The sequence below is a fragment of the Ambystoma mexicanum genome, chromosome 5q (assembly GCF_040938575.1).
Source record: "Ambystoma mexicanum isolate Mex_15411 chromosome 5q, UKY_AmexF1_1, whole genome shotgun sequence".
In the NCBI taxonomy this organism is placed as follows: domain Eukaryota; kingdom Metazoa; phylum Chordata; class Amphibia; order Caudata; family Ambystomatidae; genus Ambystoma; species Ambystoma mexicanum.
The window spans coordinates 1,292,487,125-1,292,512,201 of record NC_090933.1 but is presented as its reverse complement, the minus strand read 5'-3'; the positions used below and the strand labels follow the sequence as shown (position 1 = coordinate 1,292,512,201).

At 46.9% G+C, this 25,077-nt stretch overlaps 1 protein-coding gene across 3 annotated transcripts in view; it reads right to left on the bottom strand.

The window, feature by feature from the left end:
• Positions 1-25,077, bottom strand: part of IQANK1 (IQ motif and ankyrin repeat containing 1) — a 1,215,835-nt gene that overhangs the window by 77,506 nt on the left and 1,113,252 nt on the right. For all 3 annotated transcript variants that reach the window (XM_069621882.1, XM_069621881.1, XM_069621883.1), the window contains one exon: positions 2,020-2,154. In XM_069621882.1, coding sequence (XP_069477983.1) covers positions 2,020-2,154 — 135 coding nt within the window. The remainder of the gene's footprint in view (positions 1-2,019; positions 2,155-25,077) is intronic.

The following is a 25,077-nucleotide window of genomic DNA, read 5'->3' as shown; positions in this document are numbered from 1 at the left end:
ATACTGGAAAACTGTTTCCTCCTGCTTTGTGTACCTTCCATTTGGGAACTTCAAGGCAGTGAGTGTGTGAAGACTGTGTAGGTCGATCAATCTGGTTTCTGGAGTTTTGCATGCAAGGTATTTAGGAGCTGAACTGGAGAGACATTTGTGGGTTAGAGCTAGGATTTTGAACACAATGGTGTCTTGAAACTATACTCAATAGGCGCCTGCAGGGACCCTGGCATGCTGCTGGGTACCCTGCCTGCAATGTTAAACCTCCATGAGGCAGAAGGGAAGAGGAAAGAGTAAAAGTGACACGCACAATTTATGCCTTTCATTTTCCCTCTATCTCTTGAAAAAGGAAATGCCACCTGCAAATATGCTTTGCCAGCGGCGCTAGTTTTGACCAGATGTCAAACCCAGGTGATTTCCATCAGAATTAATTAATTGTACGCATGAATGCAAATCTCAGGCCAGAGTACAACGAGACGCACTGATGACTTCATATCCGTTCTGTGCCCCTCCTCGGACCTCGGTCTCATCACTGGCCCAAAATGGGAGAAGTAAAGGTATTAGGCCTTGTTTTTACACCTCAATTTAACGGGCCACCGCATATTTTCTTTTCCATTTAAAATGAGGCTGGTTGTCTTTAGTGTGCACGTGGACTTGTATGGGTGGAGACATGGCCAAGCAACCCCTGCAGGCCGCGTGTCCCTGCTCGCATGCCATCAACCTCCTAGATTCCCATCCTAAGGCTTACTGGTGGAGTAGCACCTAAAAGCCAAAACTAAAAACATGCCACTTGGAGTAACCCTCCTGACATGCCATCAGCCTTCTAGATTCCCATCCTAAGGCTTGCCGGTGGAGTACCACCTAAAAGCCAAAACTAAAAACATGCCACTTGGAGTAACCCTCCTCTTATGCCATCAACCTTCTAGATTCCCATCCTAAGGCTTGCCGGTGGAGTACCACCTAAAAGCCAAAACTAAAAACATGCCACTTGGAGTAACCCTCCTCGCATGCCATCAACCTTCTAGATTCCCATCCTAAGGCTTGCCGGTGGAGTACCACCTAAAAGCCAAAACTAAAAACATGCCACTTGGAGTAACCCTCCTCGCATGCTATCAACCTTCTAGATTCCCATCCTAAGGCTTGCCGGTGGAGTACCACCTAAAAGCCAAAACTAAAAACATGCTGGAGTAATCCTCCTTGCATGCCATCAACCTCCTAGATTCCCATCCTAAGGCTTACTGGTGGAGTACCACCTAAAAGCCAAAACTAAAAGCATGCCACTTGGAGTAACATGCATGGACGTCTTATTCACTCCTGCCAGCCAATACCCAAAAATACACGCTCAGAGGAGAGAGCTGCAGTCAGACAAGAATCGTGTGCTTATTTACTAAACTGCCCTTTGGTGGCATTATGATCAATGTGATGAGGCATATTCGAAGCCAGGCACCTGAGTGAGAACATGTCAAAAAACGTTTAGTTATGGGACTGGGGCAAAAATGTAAATAAAACTGGGCAATAAAAAATGATCACACTTTTTAAAATCATTTGCTCCTCAATTATTTAAACCATCTCCATATACTTGCCTGTCCCCTGATGAAGGGCTAAGGGCAATTTGTATGAGAGTTTGATTGAATTTACTTGTGAGCATGGACTTCTTAGGCTCATGATAGCAAGTGGTACATGGAAATCATATATGAGATTATGCCTGAATGTCAACCAACCCAAAACTGTTAAACATTGTTTGACGTCATGTGATTCAATAAAAGGAAGTAGAAGATTGATTTTTTAATTGATGTGTATATAGTATTGAATCAATTGGCAATAGTTGTTTCTGGGAATACTTTATGAGAGGGAACCAAGTGTCATTTTTAATTGTGTCAATGTTTAATGGAGGTCTTGAAAAATGTCAATTTTAAGAAAATGTTATTAGAAGGTTTGATAATGTGATGTTGTGGTAATGTCTGTCCGTTTATTTATGCCTAAGGTTTTTTGTAAGACAAAAATCATCTATAATCCTCTTGCTCTTACCTCAGGGAGCCCAAAAGTGCCAGTCGGATGGTATCTGTCTGCATGTGAGCTGGATTCAGAGTATCTAGGTAGTTGGTGTCTCGGTAGCGCAGGAACGTTGCAGCCTGTCCCGTCGGATCCACGATGAGAGGCCACCTGGAGCAGACAAGGGGAAGAAAAATCATCAACATCAGCCATGAGACATCCCATTTCTTTCTGAGGGCCTCGAGGCTTGTAACTTAAGTGCCTCCTGGGAAAGGTATGAGGGCGCTTCCCCAAGGTCTTCCTGGAAAAAGTAGTTGCAAAGATGTTTTCATTTGTTTAAAATTCTTACATTAGGCGGGGAACATTTCAGAGACCTAGTCCAAAGGATCCAGGAACCCAGGAACCCCAAGGAATTCACAACTGTCTGCTTCTTCCACTCTCACCAGTAAGGATCTCATCAACACTTATTATTACAAGAAATATTTAGAAACATTTCATACTAAATGTTGTGTCCTCCAATCTCATCATGGCATCGTCCAAGCCAATGTACAAATGTGACGTGAAAACTGTGACGAGGATTGTGGCTTTTCTACGTCTATCACTTCATCTAGACAGTTGCTTGAGATCCAGAACCATTGGGGTTGGGAATGTACCATTGTTTTCTACCAGGGCTCTTAAGAAGCCATCCTACCTTCCCAATCTAACAATGTATCACTTGACCCCCTTCTTCAAGGGGTTTTGACCTATTATTCAGACAGAATAAACTTTGCACTATTGAGACTTTTAGTACAAGTCATTTACTGTAGGGCTTCCAGTCCTCCTGGCTCTCAGACCTCATTCCTCCCATACTTAGAGGTGGCTGTCTGCAAGGAGAATGTGACAGAATGTATGCAGGATTTGAATCGGTATGTAGATCGTGTGACATTATGTGTTGTTATTTTTTTCTCCATTTTAATTGTTCGTCATCTTCTTGGAGCTATTTTCATGATGGTTTGTTGCCAGTCAGTTTTGAACATGTGCATAGCTTGTTATATTTGAATGCAATCTCCATGTTGATTATTATTATTATTTTTTTATAATTTTTTTATTTACATGTTTATTCATTTTATAGATAAAACAACATAAAACCATAAACATCACAAAAACTGAAATTTACAACTAGGTTCAACCCATTCAGGTTACTGCCACCCCTAAAAAAGGAAATATTACATAATCAGACAGGGAGGAACAATTTGACAATAATATCACAAATCTAAAAATCTGCTCCACATTTGATCAAATAAATTCATTTTCTTGTCTCTGTAAAGGATAATCTTCACAAGTCTTGACACTTGTTTCAGATCATCCATCCATTCTGAAATCATTGGCCTTTCCTCACTTTTCCACTTCCGCAAGATGACTTTTATGACGGGATTCGCTGCCCTGAAAAACCAGCGTCTCTGTGGGAAAGAGAGATCTTCCACCATGTCATCTTATCCCAGAATTACATTCGTATAATCATAATCTTCATGCACTAGCAAAATCTCATTCATCTTCCTAGTGACCCCTCTCCAGAAAGATAACAGTCCCAAATCATATGTTCAAAACATCCACTTGCCTGCTTACATCTCCAACAGGCATCTGAATCAACTAAACCTCTTGCATGTAGCTTTTATGGCGTCCACAAAAATGTTTAAGATTTTGATTTGACGACTCCTTTCCCCCAGATTCAGAGAGGTTAAAGCCACATTCCACAGATTCCTCCATCTGCCCTCAGGCAATTGAACCAATTATTTCTGACCATTTTGACAGTAAGTCCTCATTTGGCTCTTTATACTGGTCCAGATTTTTGTACACCTTTGAAGCCATACCACCTTCAGTTTTATAGTCTCTCAGCCAGACCTGCCATCCCCTGCCTTCAGCTTCCTATATTCCCCCATTTTGTTGATTATGACTGGAATAGTACGATGCTCTCGTTTAGATATTGGTTTATATCTATATGTTCTGATGGGAACACTGTTATCATTTACTCTATGACATTAATATGTTTGAAATTATAAAGTTTTTAAAAAGGGAGAATGCGATAGGTGCATACTACACAGTAGCCTTTTCATTTTAGAAACAAAATAAGTCACTACAAGTGCACAAACAACGCCAATGCCCGACTCCTCCACCTCCTACATCTGATTCCTTAACGTCTAGAAAGCACACTTATTTTGGGGATGGCAGGAGCCCAAATGCAGGAGAGGGCATAGTGGATTAGGAGTGTAAAGGGTCATTGTGATGACTAACTGCCATTATTGTGGCCTCAATTAAAGGTTGCCTGGAAATGAGGGTAGATTGTAGCCTGCAAGTAAATAACAATTGCTTTTACCAAGATGCACTGTAAAACTACTGTGCCTCCTTTACTGCTGCATGCATTATAACACCGGATATACCTTTGACGAGAATACAAATACAAGTACATAGCTTTTCCTTGCCTATGATGGGATCGTCATCATAATGAATGTGATATGGCATTCATAACGCGCCAGCACACAAGTACCTCCACTACAATGGAGAGGAAGTAGGAAAGTATAAATAGCCAATGGGCCTCATTACGACGCTGACCGGAGTTGTTTTTTTCCCGGCACCCTGGAATCGGCAATTACCGGGGTATTACAACCCCGGCAGACCCAGTAATTTCCCATTCCAAGGCGCCGGGAAAAATTCTTCCCCATTCCCATTTCAGACCCCCAGGGCTCAATGGGAATGGGGAAGCCGCATGCACCGGCACCATTCGTGAATGGTGCCGGTGCATGCAGCATGCTATGCTCGCAAGTGCCGCTCTGCCCACCAGGTCAGACCAGCCAGCACAACTCGTAGTTTGCCGGTACGGGAACTACGGTACCGGCAAGCTTACAAGTACCATAGTTCCCGGACCGGCAAACTAATAATGAGGCCCAATGTCTTATAGCCTATCTAAGCAAACACATTTCTTAGGGAAGCCTGGCCACATGTGCATCAGCCTTGTCATCCAAATACATACATAGGACCTCACCAGGACCAATGTATGTATCGGCCGGTGCCAGCGCTATTAATGCCTGCGGGAAACGAGTCACCGCCGGACGGGATGCACCGTGGCAGCCATTTTGAAAATCACAATCCATTAAATATCTGAGTTTCCTGTAGACATCCAGACCAGCAAATCAGAGAGAAAGTCACAGGAGAGGGTCATGGGCAAGGCTGCCCAAGATCGGGTTTTTATGCCAGACTCGGAAGGTTGTGTCTCCTATTTATCAATCTACTATTTGGTTGGCTGTTAATATAATGTCCATGTATTTATTTATTTAATATTTATATATAAAGTCTACCTGTGATGCTGGAAATGCCTTGGAGGGACAATGCCTCTCGTCCTTGTCCTGCTACCTCCTTAGACTGTGATTTCTGCTTCTTTTCTGCACAGGACTCCAGATGGGACCCCTGGCAGTGCAGCTCTTCATTTCTGTTCTTGGTGGACAAAGACCCCTGGGATACCCTTGGGTCTCCCTGCGGTACTGGTACACCCTTGCACCCCTAGTGTGTGTTTGTGGGCACGTGTGTTGCCCACAGAGCTGGGTATGGGCTGGTGGCAGCTACATCCGGACTTGACAGTGGCTTGATAGGAATCAATGGATTCCTGGCCAAAGGCAAGATGGCCATTGGTGGCCTCTTGGTTAACTTTTCCTTTCCTCCTTATTTCTCAAAGTCCTGACTAGACTTTGGGTGGAAGAACCATATATGGAACTGGAATTGCTCCTGCTAGACTAGCAGGAGCCTTCCCATAGATTATTATTGTGGGAACACCCCAGGGTTCGGACCTACCTGAATGGAGATAGAAGTGAAATCACATTCTGTACTGTGGGTGTCTGGTTTTGGTTGTGTTTCACAATGCCTGTGGTCCTGCCTGAGCATCCCTGACTGAAACTGAGTGGTTGCTCTGAAAGGCTTGGAGTTATCTCCAAGCCACATCCTGTGTTATGGGTGTCTTGTTTTGGGTGAATTATCTGAATGCCTGCAAGCCTGATTTATAGCTGCAAGAATGCACTTTGTGTGATTGGCTGTTTGAGCCTGGTTCAGCCTGAGTGAATGGGAAAGTTTTGTGAATAACTAGGGTCCCCTTACTAACCTTGTCAGAAGCTAAAGTCCAAACCGAAGCTGAAGTCTCAAGAAGCTTGTATCCTGAATCCAGCTGGAGGAAGAAGTCTGAGGCTGCAACTCTTCATCAAATCCAAAAACTGCTTTGCTGATTCGAGGCCTGAATCAGAGTGGACCCGGATAGGCAACCTCTTCCTGTAGCTACGAGGGGACATTTTGCAACTGCTGCTCTTCACCCGAAGTGCCCTGGAAGCCAGTCCTGTGTTTCTACCGTCCTGAAGAGGTGCTTTCATGGGTCCAGAAGAGGAGTGCCTGAAGATCTTGAGCCCAAGAAGTCCCTTTGTGTCGTCCGGGGTCCAGAGGAGTGTTCGTAACCGCTGGAAAGGGGGTTACCCCGGCATAGTGCTGCTTGACGCCTGGAGCTGTCAAAGTAACGCCAGAAATCTTCAAGTGGCACTGCAGCCACAACATCTGTCCACTTTATTCTGTGCCAAAGAAGATCCAGGGTCACTGCCTGTAAAGGATTGCCAGTGGTGGCTGCCTGCCTCCAAACACTAAAGAAAGCATCCCAAAGGTCCAGACTTGCTGAGGGCCCGTAGTGTAGTCCAGTGCTCAAGTCCAAGTCACCAGAAGCCATCCTGTTGTCTGTGCTGCGGCACAGAAGAACCAAAAGGCGGCAAACCACGAAATACTGAAGCCCGACACCTACTACTGGCACTGCACCCGTCTCGACCGAATAGCATCGATGACCACCAAGGGAACTATCTTCTTCATCTATGACTTGTTGATGTCCACAGCAAGTTTCATATTCGTGAGACATCTACAGCCCGAGAGGCAACCTAACAACAGAGACCCCCGTAACAGACCTACATTGCTGGCTTTCCGACACTGTTGGTTCTGTAAGGTTGCAGAGATAGGAGACTGACACAGGAAGGTCATGTTTGATGGTATAGACTTTTATTAAAGGAAAAATGGGGGTTTGAGAAATGACTTGGTGGCCCTAATGCTAAGATGGGTTTCCCTGCCTCAATACAAATCTTAAAGGGTTCTGTCAGGATGTCAAAATAAAGGGAAGTCTGCTGTTGTGTCCAAACCCTAACCCTCGTCCTCACACTAATAACTAAATATAAGGTGCAAAGGGGTTGTCGTCGGCTCAGCAAGTTCTTTTCAGAGTTAAAAAATACAAAGTTCCAAATGGTGCAAAAATAATCAAAGTTCCACAGAAGCAAAGTTCTCTGGCTTCAAAAAGAAAGCAAAGTTCTAACTGAAAATGGATTCCTTCTCTTGGTCTCATTCAGGTTTCTCACTGTAGATACTAACACCAGGGGAAATGGCTCCCTTCCCCTGGCTTTCATTCATGCAGTTCTTATAACACCAGGAAAGATGCTAGATGCTTCCTCTGGCCTCTTCCTCACAACACCCGGGAGGATGCTTCCCTTCCCCTGGCCTCTTCCTCACAACACCAGGGAGGATGCTTCCTTTCCCCTGGCCTCTTCCTCACAACACCAGGGAGGATGCTTCCTTTCCCATGGGCCTCTTCCTCACAACACCCGGGAGGATGCTTCCCTTCCCATGACCTCTTCTTCACAACACCAGGGAGGATGCTTCCCTTCTAGTGCCTCTTCCTCACAACACCCGGAGGATGCTTCCCTTCCCCTCGCCTCTTCCGCACAACACCAGGGAGGTTGCTTCCCTTCCCCTGGCCTCTTCCTCTCAACATCAGGGAGGATGCTTCCCTTCCCCTGGCCTCTTCCTCACAACACCAGGGAGGGTGCTTCCCTTCCCCTGGCTTCTTCCTCACAACACCAGGGAGGATGCTTCCCTTCCCCTGGCCTCTTCCTCACAACACCAGGGAGGATGCTTCCCTTCCCCATGGCCACTTCCTCACAACACCAGGGACAATGCCTCACTTCCCCTGGCCTCTTACTCACAACACCAGGGAGGATGCTTCCTTTCTCATTGGCCTCTTCCTCACAACACCCGGGAGGATGCTTCCCTTCCCCTGGCCTCTTCCTCACAACACCAGGGAGGATGCTTCCCTTCTAGTGCCTCTTCCTCACAACACCAGGGAGGATGCTTCCCTTCCCCTGGCCTCTTCTTCACAACACCTGGGAGGATGCTTCCCTTCCCCTGGCCTCTTCCTCACAACACCTGGGAGGGTGCTTCCCTTCCCCTGGCCTCTTCCTCACAACACCAGGTAAGATGCTTCCCTTCCCCTCGCCTCTTCCTCACAACACCAGGAGGTTGCTTCCCTTCCCCTGACCTCTTCCTCACAACACCAGGGAGGAAGCTTCCCTTCCCCTGGCCTCTAGCTCACAACACCAGGAAGGACACTTCCCTTCCCCTGGCCTCTTCCTCACAACACCAGGGAGGACGCTTTCCTTCCCCTGGCCTCTTCCTCACAACACCAGGGAGGATGCTTCCCTTCCTCCTGGCCACTTCCTCACAACACCAGGGACAATGCCTCACTTCCCCTGGCCTTTCCTCACAACACCAGGGAGGATGCTTCCCTTCCCCTGGCCTCTTCTCCACAACACCAGGGAGGATGCTTCCCTTCCCCTGGCCTCTTCCTCACAACACCCGGAGGATGCTTCCCTTCCCCTGGCCTCTTCCTCACAAAACCAGGGAGGATGCTTCCTTTCCCATTGGCCTCTTCCTCACAACACCCGGGAGGATGCTTCCCTTCCCATGGCCTCTTCTTCACAACACCAGTAAGGATGCTTCCCTTCCCCCTGGCCACTTCTTCACAACACCATGGAGGACGATTTCCTTCCCCTGTTCTCTTCTCTCACCTTGTTTCGTCTTGCTTTCAAGTCTCTGGGGTCCGGGTCCCAAACCCATATGGATCTTCTGTTATAGTGTGGCAGACCTGGTTCACTAGCCTGCCAAATGCTGAGACTATGAAGATGATGGACGATGGTAATCTTCATTGGACGCGGGTCCCAGACGTGTTTTCCTTGGTTTCTTTCTTAGGGGCTCTGGAAGATTACTTTGCTTCCCTGAGTTTCCCTTCTTCCCCTGATCAGCTGGGTCAGGGTTTTGTGATTAATCCTGCCAAGTCATCAATGATGACTAAGTATCATCCCATGTGGCCCGGGGAAGTCAGTCGCTACCTGATCCTGACCCTGGGGGTGGGATTCTGAGGATCATATGGGAGGAGATGGCTGTGAGGGGAGAGTAGTGACTCCACAAGGAGAAGAGCAAAATCCTTCTCTTTATTATGAGGAAGATCCATTAATTACAGGGTTTTTGATGTCATTATCAAAACCATCTGATTCTAAAACCTGGGAGAAATACTTTGGTTAAAAAAACAAAAAATCATTCAGTCTTCATGTAAATATGGTGAAACTAAAAAGCATGACATATGATTTTTATAGTGATTGTAATAGTGTTACAACTGTTAAACCATATGATGTAAAATCTATTCAAAGTACCTTGGACTCAAAGTCCCAGAAAGCCTCAACTACTGTGATGAGGAAGAGGAGCAAGGATTTCATGTGGAGGAAATGTGACTCTAAGACCACCGTGCAGTCTAGTTGCTGCAAAACTGATCAACTGCGCATGACTTTTAAATCCTTAAATCATCGGCAGTTGAAAGAGGAAGGAGGAAGAGGGGAGGCAAGTGGATGAAAGGTAGAACGTGGAAGAAGTGAGAAGGCAGGTTGCAGAGTGTGCGGAGCAGGAAGTGTGACCAGTGGCTTAAGATATCCCACGAATAACGATGGGAAGCGAAGCACGCCAGAAGTCAGCTGGCAGCGTTGGAGCCCGAAGGAGCGGAGCTCTGGAGCAGGGAAAATAGAAGGTGCACAGCAGAGGTGTGATGGAGACGCGGTCCTGACCAGCTGTGCTGGTCTTGGCAGCGGAGGCTGGTGGAGCTAACGCAGAGTCCTAGCAGGACTGTGCCATTCAAGGGAAGACGTTTCCTCGCGAGTGCTCTTCAACCACTGTGTGAAGTGCCAGTGAGTTAGCCTTGTATGGAAGGGGGCCCGGGACGTACAGAGGTATTGGAAAGTACATAGAAGGTACTTTTGAATACCGACCTAATAGAAGTAAATGGAAAAGGTGAATTGTGGTGCATTTCTCCTGATACACCCCGGACACATATGGTGCCATTCTCCTGACTTAAGGGGTCAGTTGGGGGGGGGGCGTGGCCAGCAGCCAAAGCATGAGCACGTAGCTCTGTGTGGCTCGCGGACTGCCTGTCAAAATCCTGATTAAACATCCTACTTCTGATGCAAAAACGCCGACCACAAGTGGGGAACTAACTGATGAGAGGATGGTGCTGCTTTCTAGGTGAATTAGGCACAGGACACTGTCCCTGAATCCTGGGGGTCGGATGAGCGTTCCTCGTCGGAAAAGTGATCTGTAAATTCAAGATGGCTGCTGGGACCAACTAGCAGACCAGCAACCGACTCGTTAACAAAGGGCAGTTGGAACCAGAGCAACCACTGCTTCGGCCGACATCACTTCGCTCCGACCAGCAAGGAGCTAGACACCCTGCAGGAAGGGAGCCACAAGAAGAGAATAACGGTGCCTGAGCTCCGAAGGAATAGGCAAGGCGCCACTGACACAGAGAAGCGGAGATGCAACTGGATGTCAAGACCCTGCTCATTGGGGATCCGCATGCCCTGACGGAAGACAGAAAGACCGGCCCTTTGACCCTGTGGCGTGGGCTCGGATTGGGTCATCATAACGTTCCAACCCGGCCGTCAAGGAACCCAAGGGTAATTGCATTCCATAAGACATTGAATCGGACCGGTGGCTGCAGGGAAGCACAACAAAGCAGTACACTGGTGGGTGGAGACAAGACACCGCCGAACCTAAGGAAGAAGACACAGTGACACAGAAAACACACACGGACTGGAGGCCCACCCCGCAAGGGCAAGACACGTGGCAAGAGGTGAGAGGGGACTGTGGCGGCAGGAGACTGAAATGTCAGAGGTTGGATTTAGGCACCACAGCTCACCCCCCGTGCCCGATAGATTTTGAGGCAGCCAGGAGAGGTGTGGAGGTGTTTGGGAGCAGTGCAGCCGTGGGCTCTTCCCACCACATGGTCAGAGACACTAAAGCGGTGCAGGGATTGCAGGGATTGGAGGTGAGAGAGACCTCCGGGAGCAGGGAAGCATGAGCACCATACCTGCAGTGTCGGTGAATTACCACATCAGTAGAACCCAGCACTGTGACTGCTATAGGAGAGGTCACAAAATTGGAAACACAGACTCTTAGCAGCTGAGCATGCATAGCGCCTTGCAACAACAAAGATGTGTATGGCTACAATATAAAAGTAAGAGGGACCTCTAAAGAAACCGCGCCACAAACTCTGAAATAATCCCGCCCCTGGTCACAGCAAGAATGGTGAATGCGCAGCAAAAAATTGAGAAATACACGGACCCGAAGAGTAGGCGACAGAAATACGAAGAGACAGACCGAGGGGCGGAATGCACAACTGAAGGAGGCGCAGGAGGAGTGACCCTGGACACATTGATGGAGGCAATCCAGGCCACAAGGACTTCCCTGGTAGGGAGCATCCAGGAGGCGGGCGTGGATGTGTCCCTGGTAAGAGCAGACCTTTTCGAAAGGTGTGCTAGAGGGTCACAGAAGTAGAGCAGAGAGTGAGTACTGTGGAAGATGATCTCCAATGACTTAAAACCAAGTGGCCGGCCTCGTAGAGGCAACCAGGACCTTGGAATCTAGAGGAGAGGATGCAGAGGGGCGATCGATCCAAGCGCTGGACTATCCGTTTGGTCGGGATACCAGAGAGAGAAGATGGACCCAGTATGGAGTTTTCATGGAAAATCTCATCCTAAACATATTCGGACTGGAGGGATTTTTTAAATTCTTTACTGTCGAAAGGGCTCACAGAGTGCCCGGTAGAGCTCCCCACCGCTGGGGCCCCGCCAAGAGTGATTGTGGCAAAGGTCATGAATTTCAGAGACAGAGATGCCATTCTGCAGGAATCCCGCAAGGTGGGGTTTTATGAAGTGGGGAACATGAAACTGCGCATAACTTGATGAATTTCCTGGCAGAAGAGTGAACAGGGAAATTCAGTTTTAATTGTTATGTTGAAAAGAGACTTGATCCTTTTAGGTCTTTGAATCTTGTGAAAATGTTGTCAACCAGAAACTTTGAAAAAACTTGCCTTATTAAAAAAATCATTGCAGCAAAGATTCCTTGCTTTGATATTCTTAGAGACTAGGAGAGACATCCTCTTTTGCAAAGCAGCTCATGGAAAGAACATTTCTTTTGTCATCTCAAGGAGAGCGTTAGGTGAAAGAGACACTTGTAAGAACTTTAAGAAACTCATTTTCACACTGAACATTGTGCTTAGTTTGTATGATACAATCCAGGAGAAGGGAGCCAAGCCTTCGATGCAAGAAGTGTTTTGTTGAAGTTTATATGTTAGAGTTATTGTACTTTTCTATTGAATTGAAGTTTGAAATATTTACCTTGCACATTTGGTTTGAATGTATAAGTGTGAGGGGCAGATTGAGTTTGGATACTAGGACATCATCCTGCTTTAGTTGTATTTCATAGGAAGGGACTCCTGTCATGTTAATAAAATATATAAGCTTGCAAAAAGTATCTCTTTGTGTCTGCCTCTCATTGCTGACCCCTCACAGTATCCCATTGCTTCCGTCTACCCCTAAAAACCGTCCCGGACACCCCTGTACCTTTAGGGTTGCTCCCGGTAGTCTTTGGTCAGTCTTGGGGTCTTTCTACTTCGGGTTTAAACTTCTGCAGTTTTCTCCACTTCTTCGGTGTGCTGCAGAAACTCCGCAGCATATGGTACTACTGGTTCCCCCAGGGTGGGTTGTATTTGTATATTTATATAGCAGACATGACGGACCAAAACGTATAGCGGCGCAGTTGAAACAACACATGAATGCAAAGCTTAACAAAGTCCAGGAACCAGGCACAGAAAAAGACCCTTATCTGAACAGAAACGTCTTCAAGGCCTTGCAAAACTGATAAGAGTGATTTGAGTGTCCTAATTTCTCTGTGAATCGAGTTCCACAGTTTCGGACCAAAGATTTCGAATCTTCTGTCTCCCCTTGTTGTACACACTGAGGGGGGAATAGACAAAAGCAAAAAGTCATTGGATCGTAGGTCTCTCGATTGTTGGTAACGTTGAATCTTATTTTTCAAGTATATTGCGGCTAGGCTGTTCAAGCATTTAAAGATAAGGCAAGCCACCTTAAATATAATGCGATCTTCCACTGCTAACCAGTGCAAGGCACTACGAGAGGGTGAAACATGGGCTGTTTTGCCCAACCTAAAGGTAATTTCTGCGTTCTGGGCTTTTTCAAGCCTCTGTACTTGTTTAATTGGAATACCCAGCAGCTGGCTATTGCAGTAGTCCAAATGTGCATTTGTCAATGAGCCTACCACAAAAGCATGATCCTCATTAGGAACATAAGGAAGTACCTTCCGTTGAAGTCTCAGAGAATAATAGACTGCCTAAACCTTAGTTCCAACCTGGCCTTCACTGCCAAGGTTGTCCTGCCAGACACAGCCCAGGTTCTTAACCTTAGAAGCAAACCTAAAATGAGTTCCTAGGAGAGTTGGAATAGGCAGTTCCTTAGCAGCGTTGAGTAGTTGTTTTGGTCCGAACAGAATGAGCTTGGCCTTGGCTGCATTCAACTGGAGCTGATTATCAGACATACATTGACTAACTTCATCTAGGGACTGTTTGAGTTTATTAAATGATTCATCAAAATTGACAAACCTGATGAAGATTTGAGTGTCGTTTGCATAGGAGTGGAAGCTCATCCCATGGCGTCTCAAAATCTCCTTCAGAGGACTCATATACAGATTATCAAGGTTTATTTATTCCGCAGAGTCATACAGAGAACAAGTTTTCAACTGATACATAGATCATTATCTTACAATTGCAGTTGTTACACCTTTATATTCACGTTAATAGTCTCTGCTTGGTCTGCAGGTTTTAACTTTTCAAACTCCCCCCACCCCCAGCTCATTCAGTTCAATGCTTCCTTGCTATTGAGAGGAGTCAGGTGTTTAGCTCCGAGTAGCTCCCTCCTCTTCCTTTTTTTTGTTGTTGTAAGAATGCGGATTTCTGAGTATCCTGGGTCTAAAATAGTGCGGTTCTTTGTCCTTTACCATTTCCCGAAATGGTTCCCAAATTGTGAAAAATGTGACGTAACTACCAGCTTGTAATGCGCAAATCTTCTCCATTGCCAAAACGCCCCATATTTTAATCCACCACCATGCTATTATTGGACCTTGTTCGGTTTTCCACCCTTGGGCTAGGGTCAATCTTGCAGCCGAGAGCAGGTGCGTAATTAGTGTGGCCTTGTGCCCCTTTGCCGCATATCGATTTTCGGCTATCGCCCTCAATAAGACGACCTTTGGATCTTCTGGGAGCGCAGTTCCTGTTTTCTCTTTGATATGCCCTAGAACTTCCTTCCAAAATATCTGCACCTTTGGGCAAGTCCACCACATGTGGAAGAAGTCTCCTATCTCCCTACAATTTCTCCAGCAGAGCAGTGAATGTCTAGAGTTCATTTTATGCAGTCTGGAGGGAGGCATGTACCAGCGGTAACATATTTTATATGGCGATTCTTTGATTGCTGTACATCTAGAGCTTTTGTGAGCTCTCTCCCATATGCCTACCCATTCTTCCACCAGAGTGCTGGACTTATGTCTTTTTCCCAACTCGTCTTGTACTGCAATGTGTCTTCTGGGAGGGCCCTATCCAGTAATTTATAGAGCCTAGAAATTCTCCTTCTTGTTAAACCCTCCTGTATAGATAACTCAAGGCTTGTTAGGGATCTATTGGCTGCCCTTCTGACTGTTGGGTGAGTGATCCTATGTCTTATTTGGGTATATCTGTATCTCTGGCTCTCTCCCACGTGAAATTTCTGTTTACACTCTTCAAAGGAGAGTAGTTCCCCGTCTTGATACATGTTCGAGAGAACCAGAGATTCAGGCGCTGCCCAACCCTCCCAAAACGTATGAGTGGAGTGTGGGCTCAGGCCTCGAGGAATTTTCCTTCTTCTTAGCTCATCGTCCCAGCTATTGCGCGCCATTTTGGTAGTTTCTAATAATTTTTTTTTTAAACTTTATTTATTACTTGTGGTACACAACGCTGCAACAACACGACATTCCGTACACATCTACAACAGAGACTTTCAGTTCGGGTTCATAGCTTAATATACAATATTTACAGATCTGATGCATTTCTGGGTCCTGTGGGGCTGCTACTGGCCGAGCCCAACTCACATAGATACACTCTGAACGGGGCCCAAATGTCCTTTGGTTTACTTGTATTCGGAAGTGACATTACATACGGCTCCTCGCACCCATTAACATACATTAGTTCTTTGAGGAAGTGATTTACATGTGGTGCCTGTGCACTCTTCCACTTTTGCAGAATACACTTTTTGGCCACTGCGCATGTAATGATGAAGAGCCTTCTGGTCACCTCAGATCTCTTTCCCATATCCCCGAATAGGTATTTGTGAGGTGTGAGGTCTGCCGGGACCTGTGTGACCTCTTCCAGGATTTTCGCTACCTCCCCCCAGAATCTGCATATATGTGGGCAGCTCCCGTACATGTGAAACGAGTCAGCCCGTTCAGCTCCACATTTCTTTCATCTACCGGGACAATTTTGTGTAAATTTAGCAATTTTTTGGGGGGGTGTAATGTAACTTGTTCAAAACCTTAAATTGAATCAACCGGAGGCCTGCTTTCATGGATACCCTCTTGGTCAGTTCACAGTATCTCGCCCAGGATTCGTCTGTTATGGTAATACCCAGTTCTGTCTCCCAGGAGGCCTTTATAGTGTTTACCGTCGGAGTTGTGGCCTGTATAGCCGTGTAAAGTCCTGAGACACTAGTTCCCGAACGGGTGGACAGAGCCACGAGGCATGGATGTGGTAGGGGCTCGTCTGGAAACAGTGTCCATCTAGCCTTAAAGGCCATTCTCATTCTGTGATATTGTAGTATCTTCAACTGGTCTCTCCCCATCCCCGTTTTGAACTCTTCCAATGTTATAAATCTACCGTTGGGGAAAATGTCTCTAATTTTAAATTCTCCCTCTTGGTCCCATGTCTTCTGTATATCTGAATCGTATTTGGGTGCTATACCGTGGAAGTTCCAGAACGTAGCCTCCGGATAATATGGTTTTTCCAATCCAAGCCTACGATAAATCTTGGACCATGCGTGTACTGTTGTACTGACTGGATCAAATGGGCATTCATCCTTGTGTTTACCTTTAAAGATGACGGACCTTACGTCAGTTGGGTGTGCTGCATGTTTCTCTAGACAGATGTGTGGTGAGGTGTCCTGATAATCGTAGCAGTGTCTAACAAACTGGGCCTGCGCTACTAGGCAATATAATTCGAAGTCCGGGGCTGCAACGCCACCCTTATTGTAGGGTTCCACCATTTCCCCCCATTTCATTCTGGCCACCCCCCCGCACCAAACGAACTCTAAAGCCATGGACCTAAGAGCGTCAAAGAACTGTTTACCAGGCCATATCGGGATATTAGTAAATATATATAATAGCTTTGGTAAGATGACCATTTTCAATATAGCGACCCAGCCGATAAGCGAGATGGGGAGCTTAGCCCATAGGCAGAGCTTGGTGGAAATCGTGTTTAACAGTGAGGCATGGTTGTCCGAGTATAGAGATGCTTTGTCCCCCGACACAATAATGCCCAGGTATCTTATCTTAATAGGAGACCACTGTAGAACTTGCATGTTGTTTGGGCACCTAGTGGCAGGGGTTAGGGGGAAGATTTCGGATTTGGAGCAGTTGGTTCTGTATCCTGAGTATTCTGCAAACTCGTGTATGGTTTCCATTGCTGGCCGAATATACAACAGGGTCTCATCTGCGTATAATATCGACTGGGTTAGGCCAGCCATCTTTATACCCCTCTGTCCTTGATGTTCCCTAATAGCTGCTGCGACCGGTTCCATTGTAAAGGCAAATAGTATGGGGGAGATCGTACCCCTTCCCAGCCCAAACCACTCAGACATGTTACGGTTAGTCAGTACCCTGGCTCCTGGGTTAGTATATAATAGCCTTACACATTTCAGAAAGTATGGGCCTAATCCAAATTTCTCAAGTACCATAAACAGGTACATCCATGACACCGAATCGAACGCCTTTTCAGCGTCCAAGGATACGGCTGCTGCCTGGGCTTCGGGCTTGATTTGGGCCATGACACTGAACAGCCTACGGAGATTCAGCGCTGTTGACCTTGTGGGAATGAAACCGCACTGGTCTGGGTGTACCAGCATGGGCATGTTGGGTAGGAGTCTCGTGGCCAAGATTTTAGCAAATATTTTTGCATCACAGTTTATTAAGGATAAGGGCCGGTAAGAGGATATCTCATTCGGCGGACGCCTGGGCTTCAGGAGCACCGTTATTATAGCCTCTCTCATGGATGTTGGATGTGTCCCTAACTCCATGGCCTCCTCCCACACAGACAGTAAAAACGGGGCCAGCTCTTCTTTGAGCTCCTTGTATAATTCGGCTCCCAGTCCGTCTGAGCCGGGTGTCTTTCCGTTGGCTAATGATTTTATTGCTTCTGTTATCTCATCAATCGTTAGGGCCTGGTCTAGCAGTAATCTATGCTCCATAGACAATGTTGGGAGTGTAATCCTGTCTAGATAGTCTCTTGTGTCGGTGGCAGACTTCATGTCATGATTAGCATATCATTCTGAATAGAAATGGGTGAATTCTCTGTTTATGTCCTCCTCACTTGTGGTTACTGTGCCGTCCCCCGCTATTATGATGGAGATCGGTGTATGATGCCCCTCTCGGCATTTAACAGGTTGGCCAGAGTGCGACCCACCCTATTCCCTTCGCCGTAACGGCGTGCTCTGATGGAGGTGCCATATATAATAGTTCCCTGGTAGCTAATTTATTAAACTCTTGTAGGTTACTATTGATGTCGGCCAGGGTGTTTTCTTCATGTACGGCTGTATATGGTGTTTCTAGTTCTCCCAAACGCTTCTCCACTTCCGCCAGTTCCACCCGGACAGACCTCAACAGCCCTGTGGATTTAGAGATCAAGATCCCTCTCACCCATACCATAAAGGTCTCCCATAGGGTTGCATATCTATCGACTGAACCCTTGTTGGTTTCGAGGAAGTATTCTACCTCTGTATGAAGCGCGTCCGCTATTGCTGGGTCCTTAAGGATATCAGGTGGCATCATCCATCTCCTGACCAGGGGTTTTACGTTTCCTAATGTTATATCTAAAAGGATGGGGGAGTGATCCGATAGTGTACGGGGGAAGTATCTCACTATTCTCGATTTGGCTCATAAGAGATGCGGACACCAGATAATAATCTATACGAGATTCAGTGTTGTGTACCGAGGAGTAAAATGAGTACTGTCTTTTATGTTGATGTAGTGCTCTCCAGGCGTCCACCATTATCAGTTGCGATAGGATGTGTTGTAGGATAACGGATGTTCTTGTGGGATTTCTGTGTTTAGAAGTGGAGCGGTCTAAAGAGGCATCCAAGATGGTGTTGAAATCTCCTCTCCACAATATCTGTTCGCCCCCCGCGAAGCCTATCTCATGCACCACATTTGTGTAGAAATCAGGGTCCATACGTATTCACCAATATTAATTCTTCCCCAGCCATACTACCCCATACTATGACATAACGACCCTGAGGGTCCATTTTACTTTTTTCAAATCGAAAACCAACAGATAGATGGATCAGGGTGAGTACTCCTCTTGCCTGCGAAGAGTATTCAGTGTAATATCTATGTTGCCCCCATTCTCTCATGAACTCAGCGTTGACCCTCTGGAGTGCATGTGTTTCTTGTAACATGATCACCTGGGGTGATGTCTGGTAACATAGGCCCCCACCTTGCTCAACTTAGCGCGATTGTTCAGGCCACGGACATTCCATGTAAGAAGTTTAAGCTTCAGCCCTTGAGATGTCACATTAGTGTGTGCCATATCTGTATACTTTCACCATGTCTCTTGTTTTACTGGGAGTGTTTCAAGTGCTGCGGCGCAACGAGAATTTTTAACCTGTAGGACCTCTCCAACTGGGTCCCAGAACTTCAACGCCTCCCCCCCATTCCCACATAGCTCAACGGAGCCCAACATCCTGTAACATTTTGGCCCTTCACCCACATCATCTCCCCCAACTTGACGATGCTGCCTTTCAATTCTCATTCCCTTGAACTGGTGGAGCTTTCCTGAGGGTCACCTGTTGTAGCCATCTGGCTAGCCCCCACGGAGGCTCACGGCTCGAGTATTCATAAATCTTTGTTCAGGCCGTCCATGCAAGTGCATCTTTATTCTTGTGACGGTAGTTGGGTGGCGTGTTTTTGTCAATCTGTAGGGACTCGCCTCATCTCCCGGTTGTGGTCTCGCATTTTGATCAATCGCCCGATTACTAGGGTGCAACAGGATGGAAGCTTCCATATACGCCATAGCTTCTGAGGGGTTCTCGAAGATGTGAGCTCTTCCCCCGTGCTGTATTCTCATTTTTGCCGGGAGGATGAGAGCATAGGGTACATTGCGCAACATGAGCTGTTTTTAACCATTTCATAGGACCTTCTTTGTGTTTGTATATTAGTTGAGAAGTCTGGGTATATGTGAACTCTATTTTGCTCGTGATGTAGAGTTCCGTTTTCCCTGGATAATCGAAGTATTGTATCTCTGTCCCTGTAGTTGAGGAGTCGTGCGATTATAGTGCGGGGGGAGCCCCTGGTTTCGGAGGTGGTGCTATGGTGCGGTGGGCCCTCTCAATTAGAAAGTGCTCCAAAACGGAGTCGGCTCCTAGGATATCCTTCAACAGATTTTCCACTTGTCTCTTCATGGAACCCTTACCAAAGGTTTCCGAAACCCAGACAATCCGGATGTTGTTCCTCCGAGATCTCGACTCGAGGTCTTCACACTTGTTTTGAGTTTTATGCAGTTCCATTTTGAGTTGGGCTATGTCGCGGCTATGCTGCGAGATCGTATCCTCGTTTGTGCTTATCCTGTTCTCCGCTTCCGTGATACGCACGCTTTCTTTCTCCACTCGTGCTTTCAGGGATCCGATTGTTGCCACTATATCGTCCAACTTCACCTTCACAGCCATGAATCCCTTCTGCACCAGTGTTGCCAGGAGGTCTAATGGATCTCCCTCCTGTCTATCAGGTACCTGTGGCGTCCCCCCGGACATCCCGTGCGGTTGCGAGCTGGCGAAGGTGTCCATTGGGCCGGTCTTTTTCCCTCCTGTGCCCTTCTTCTCGTTGCGGGCCATGTGTTGTGTCTTTCAACAAAGGGTGGACTGTGTTCTCCCACGTGTCACCACCAACAGCGATGCTGTACAGAAGAAAATGGGGGCGGGTTCCCCTTTACGCCCTCTCCTCACTCAGGATATTTTACACGTGCCCAGGGAGTGACTCTGCCTCTCTTTTAGCAACCAAATCCCCCTAGGGCTTATCCCCAAGTCTGTTTGAATTCTCGCCTTGTCAAGGCGTTCACTAGCGCTGCCGGTGTAGTTGGGATTTCGCCTGTGGGGGCTGTCGATTGTGTCCGTTATATGAAGGCCGTGCTAAAGTTGCGGGCAGTTGTTCCGTGTTTGAGGCCTTATATTGATCCTACTGCTAATTCGCCAAAATCTATCGGGGTTCAACTTGCTGCGCCCCCAGGGATCGCAGTTCAGTTGATAATGTGGGCCTCCCCTTTAGCGTGGGTTGGGAGTTGGATGGTGTGTTTCCTCGGGCGCCCAGGTGCCGGCAGGAGCTCCCCCCAGGCCTCACCCCTCTTAATTGGCACGGGGGGCAGTGTCCTCCCCTCCCACGTGTCTTTGGCTCCTGTCCACTCCCCGCTGCGGAGCCACGGGTGATCGCCGCGTGGAGACGCGGGCACGGGGGCAGGCTCCCTCCGGTCTTCTTCCTTCTTTCCCTTGTCTCACTCCTTCTCCCGGCACCCGCTGCAGGTCCAGAGATGTGCCGGCCAATATTGTAGTGTCGCACAGGGCGAGGCGGCCAATCGGCATCCTTTTCCAGCCCCAGGGAGTAGCAGGCAACGTGGCACCCCTGCCCCCAGCACGGCTTATCGCTGGTGTTCTCACGGAGCCGCCGGGTGCTGCGCAGAAGCCTCCCGGCCGCCAGGAGTTTCAGAGGCAATATCTCAACAATCCTGCCACAGAATTGCGCTGTTTTTTCAGGGGATGCGCCTTTAGCCTTCTGCCACCGAATTCTGGTTATCGGTGTGTCTGGAACGGTGATGGAAGGATTTATTTAAAGTAAGGATTGCTTTCGAGCCGGAGCTCTCCCTTCAGGCAGCCATGCTCGATGTGCGCAATAGCGACCTCCCCGCACTCATATACAGATTAAACAATAAAGGTGAGAGGGACGATCCCTGTGAGACTACACAGCACATCTTAATAGAGTCTGAAAGAAACTCACCCAGCCTAACATGATATCAACGGTTGTCAAAAATGATTCAAACCTACTAATGGCGTGATCAGCGTCCCTACCCACCCCTCGCAGTCGATCCAAGAGAATACGATGGTTCACCGTATCAAAGGCTGCAGATAGGTCCAGCATCACCAACAGGGAAAGCTTACCTTGATCCGTGGCCTCTAATAGATCATCCTGAACGGACAATAGGGTAGTCTCCGTTCAAAACCTAGGTCTGAAACCTGATTGAAAAGTGTCCAGCAATAACTCTTGCTCCACAAACTCCTGCAACTGACCAAAACTCCTGCAACTGACCGGTGACCATCTTCTCGAGGATCTTTGCGGGCCATGGAAGACCTGCAATGAGTTCGCAAATTCAGGAGAATCTCTGGGTCAGGGTATGGCTCTCTGTCAGACTCTCCTGGGCTCCCCCAGTCCTCAGCACTTCACCAGCATGCAAACGTCCCCCCTCCTTCTGACAGAGCCTCTAGTCCATAGCTTCACATTCTCCTGCAGCAAAACCTCCCTGCTTCTTGCTCCTCCAGGGAGGGCTTCTCTTATACTTCCTGAGTCTGTCTTCCCTTTTTTTCTTTTTTTAGTTTATTTAAATCTGCACAGAGACAACATTACACACATATATCATTAGGTGACAGCGTACTTAAGAAGTGCTTCAGTGGAGTATAATCGGGTTACACAGTTTCACTTTCCATTTCAGTGTCACAATTGTCTTCCCTTTTATACTGGCTTGGCCAATGGGACATGGAAAAACTCTAGACCGCTGAACATGGTTCCTATAGGTAATTCTCATGCCTCCACATGTCCACTTATCTCAGTACTGATATTGAGGAATCCTAGTGGGTCAGTTGGATTCTTCCTCGTCTCTGTACTTATCCTGAGGACTCCTAGCGAGTCTGTTGAACTCTTCCTCGTCTCAGTATTTTTAAAGGGGGCTGAGTTCTCATGTAAAGGGCCCCCGCCCTGGGGAAAAGGGGACGGCACCCACAAATTCATCACAGTTCCGTTCTCCTACTTGAGACCGACGTCCCATCGACTCCTTCTTCCAAGGGGGGAGAAAGGGAGTCCATTCTCGAGGGGCATCGTCGAGTAAAGCAGAGAAACTCCACCACTTCACTGTCCAAGGCGCCCAAGGGACTCTGACGAGGAAGAGCATCTTCCATCCTCAGGATTCATCCAGGGATCCCAGATTCGACTTACAAGCTGTTCTCCGGTGGCTTCCCGGGTACTTTGGGGGTAGTGGGATCTGTAGAAATAGAAGCAGACCATTAATGATCATATTTGAACTGGGCTGTAATATACAACATAGAGTACACCTTAACTTTTCCCAGGTGGGGGGATCCTCACACAGTAATGCCTTTTTACACTTCAGAAAGCATTCTGCCTATGTTTTAAATATCACCTGCCTTTCAACAGTAATGTTTATGACGTTAACCCTTGCCTAATAATTTAAATGCTTCTTAATAACTGTCAGCAGTTGGTGCATTATAACTGAATTTAAAGGGAACAGTGGTACCACATAGAACGGTATATATTAAGTTACCTGATTAGATTTCTAGTACAAAGTGAGTCTTATTTATTTGTACATATCTACCTGACTTGTTATCATTTAATAAAATGAGTGTGTTATCACCTAACATAGTGTGTGGACATTCCTTTGTGGGAGGGAGCTTGAGGATTCACTGTACCTAAGAACAAGCCTGCATTACCTCCCATGAGTCTCAGCCTTGGTTGCTCATCCGTAGCGACCACTAGAGAACCTTGGCTGGGGTGCTCTGTGCCTCTACCCCAACCGCATAGTGGGCAGAAGTACAGATGTCCCCCTCCAGTCTTTACACTACCCTTTTTCAGGGCTGTTACAATACAAGTGTGTATTTTTACCATTATTGACGCTAACAGAGTGTTAAGTTATAACCGGTCCAGGTAACATGAATATTGTTGGAATTTCTTTTTCACAGGTCGGGATCCTGAGACCCGGCCCCATTACTCACTCCCAGTGGAGGCATTAACTTCATAACAAGTAGGAACAGTTTGGTATTATTCTCCGTAGGCCGCCCCAGAAGATCTGACCCACGCTTGTGCGCGGTAAGGTGTGTACCCATCTCCAGTTTACTTACATGTTTAGTATTCATCATATCTTGGGGAGAACAGATACATCACTGTCCTCCATTACAAACCAAGGGCAGAAATGCCTTACACAAGACTGCATATAAACACTGAAATGCTGAGAAGCAAGAAAACGGTTTAAAACACGAAATTGTCAGAACCTGAGTATAAGTGCCCACAGTGAAGCAAGAAAACATTTGAGCACTGGAAACTTAAACTGGGAGAAAAACTGAAATACAAGTCCCAGAATATTGAATACAGTACAGTAAAAGAAGTGCCAATTTCCATCAGGCACTACAAAATCCCTTTACAAGTTCTAATGAAAAGAGGGTGAGCTTGAGTCACTCAAAGAACTGAGAGATCTGTTGATATGACTTTACATCTGGTGACCTTGACCTCTTGCCCTAAAAGAACATAACTCTCTTTCAAAGTGAAGATTATAACATTCTCATCATAACCAGATTAGCATTCTATTTTTTCACTCAACCTGTCTGACTTATCTGAGAGCTCTGCTCAGAGAAGGGTCCGTCCAGGATTGAATATAAAATGTACCTTATCCAGTTATCAAAAAACAAATATTTGCATGAATCAGTGATTCAATTGTGTCTCTACTTCCATTATCCTTATACAATGCTTTCTAGGTTTTTCCTGCTCTGAATTGGTCGTAGCAGCCTGTCCCTGAATAGTTCACATTTGCACATTTTATTGATAACAAAGTATATCCATTTTAGCTCAGACAATGGGCTTTATGAAAAATGTGCAAGGATATCAAGTTGGTATATTTTAAATGTTGTTCAAGTTTTGAAAGGTACTGCTCTATTGTCAAAGTATCAGAATCGACTTCGGAGTAGCTGTGGTGCGGCTTGATACGCAGATCGTCAGACGCTGTTAGGCGTTTTCTAGCTTGCTCCTGCCAGTGCCAGAAGCAATGGAAGTGTTGGAAGCGTCCGGAGAGTTGCGGTGAGGGAGCATGGGAGCAGGAGCATACTGACTGCGCACTTGTGAGAAGATCTTAAGTGAGGTGTGGGGGAATGCAGCGGAGTGGAGGACCATAGCCCTTGAGGTTCAGGGCCATAACATAGCCCCTGGCTCGCATTGTAAGCCAACTCTTGCCCTACCTTTGTGTGGAGGTCTGCTTTGGTGAGGCAGCCGGGTTGAGTGGAAGTTTCCCCCTCTTCTGCCCCACTTTTCCTTTTTTCCACCCACCCCCCTCCTTGTTCCACCCCTCCGATACTCCTCTGGATAAATATTCGAGGGTGTGAATGGAGGGATGAGACAGCGCGGATATGCCCTCCGTAATGGACCTATGGGCACTCTGGGGCCGATTAAACGGCCTAGCAGTGGCAGCAAACGTCAGGTAAAGACATTCCGTTCTCTAAAAGGGGAAAAAGGAAGTGATGACTAGTACCATAAATCCAGCAATACAACCTAAAATTACGGGGTACCTTTTGCCTTCTGTTACTCGAATTATGACTGATAAAAATG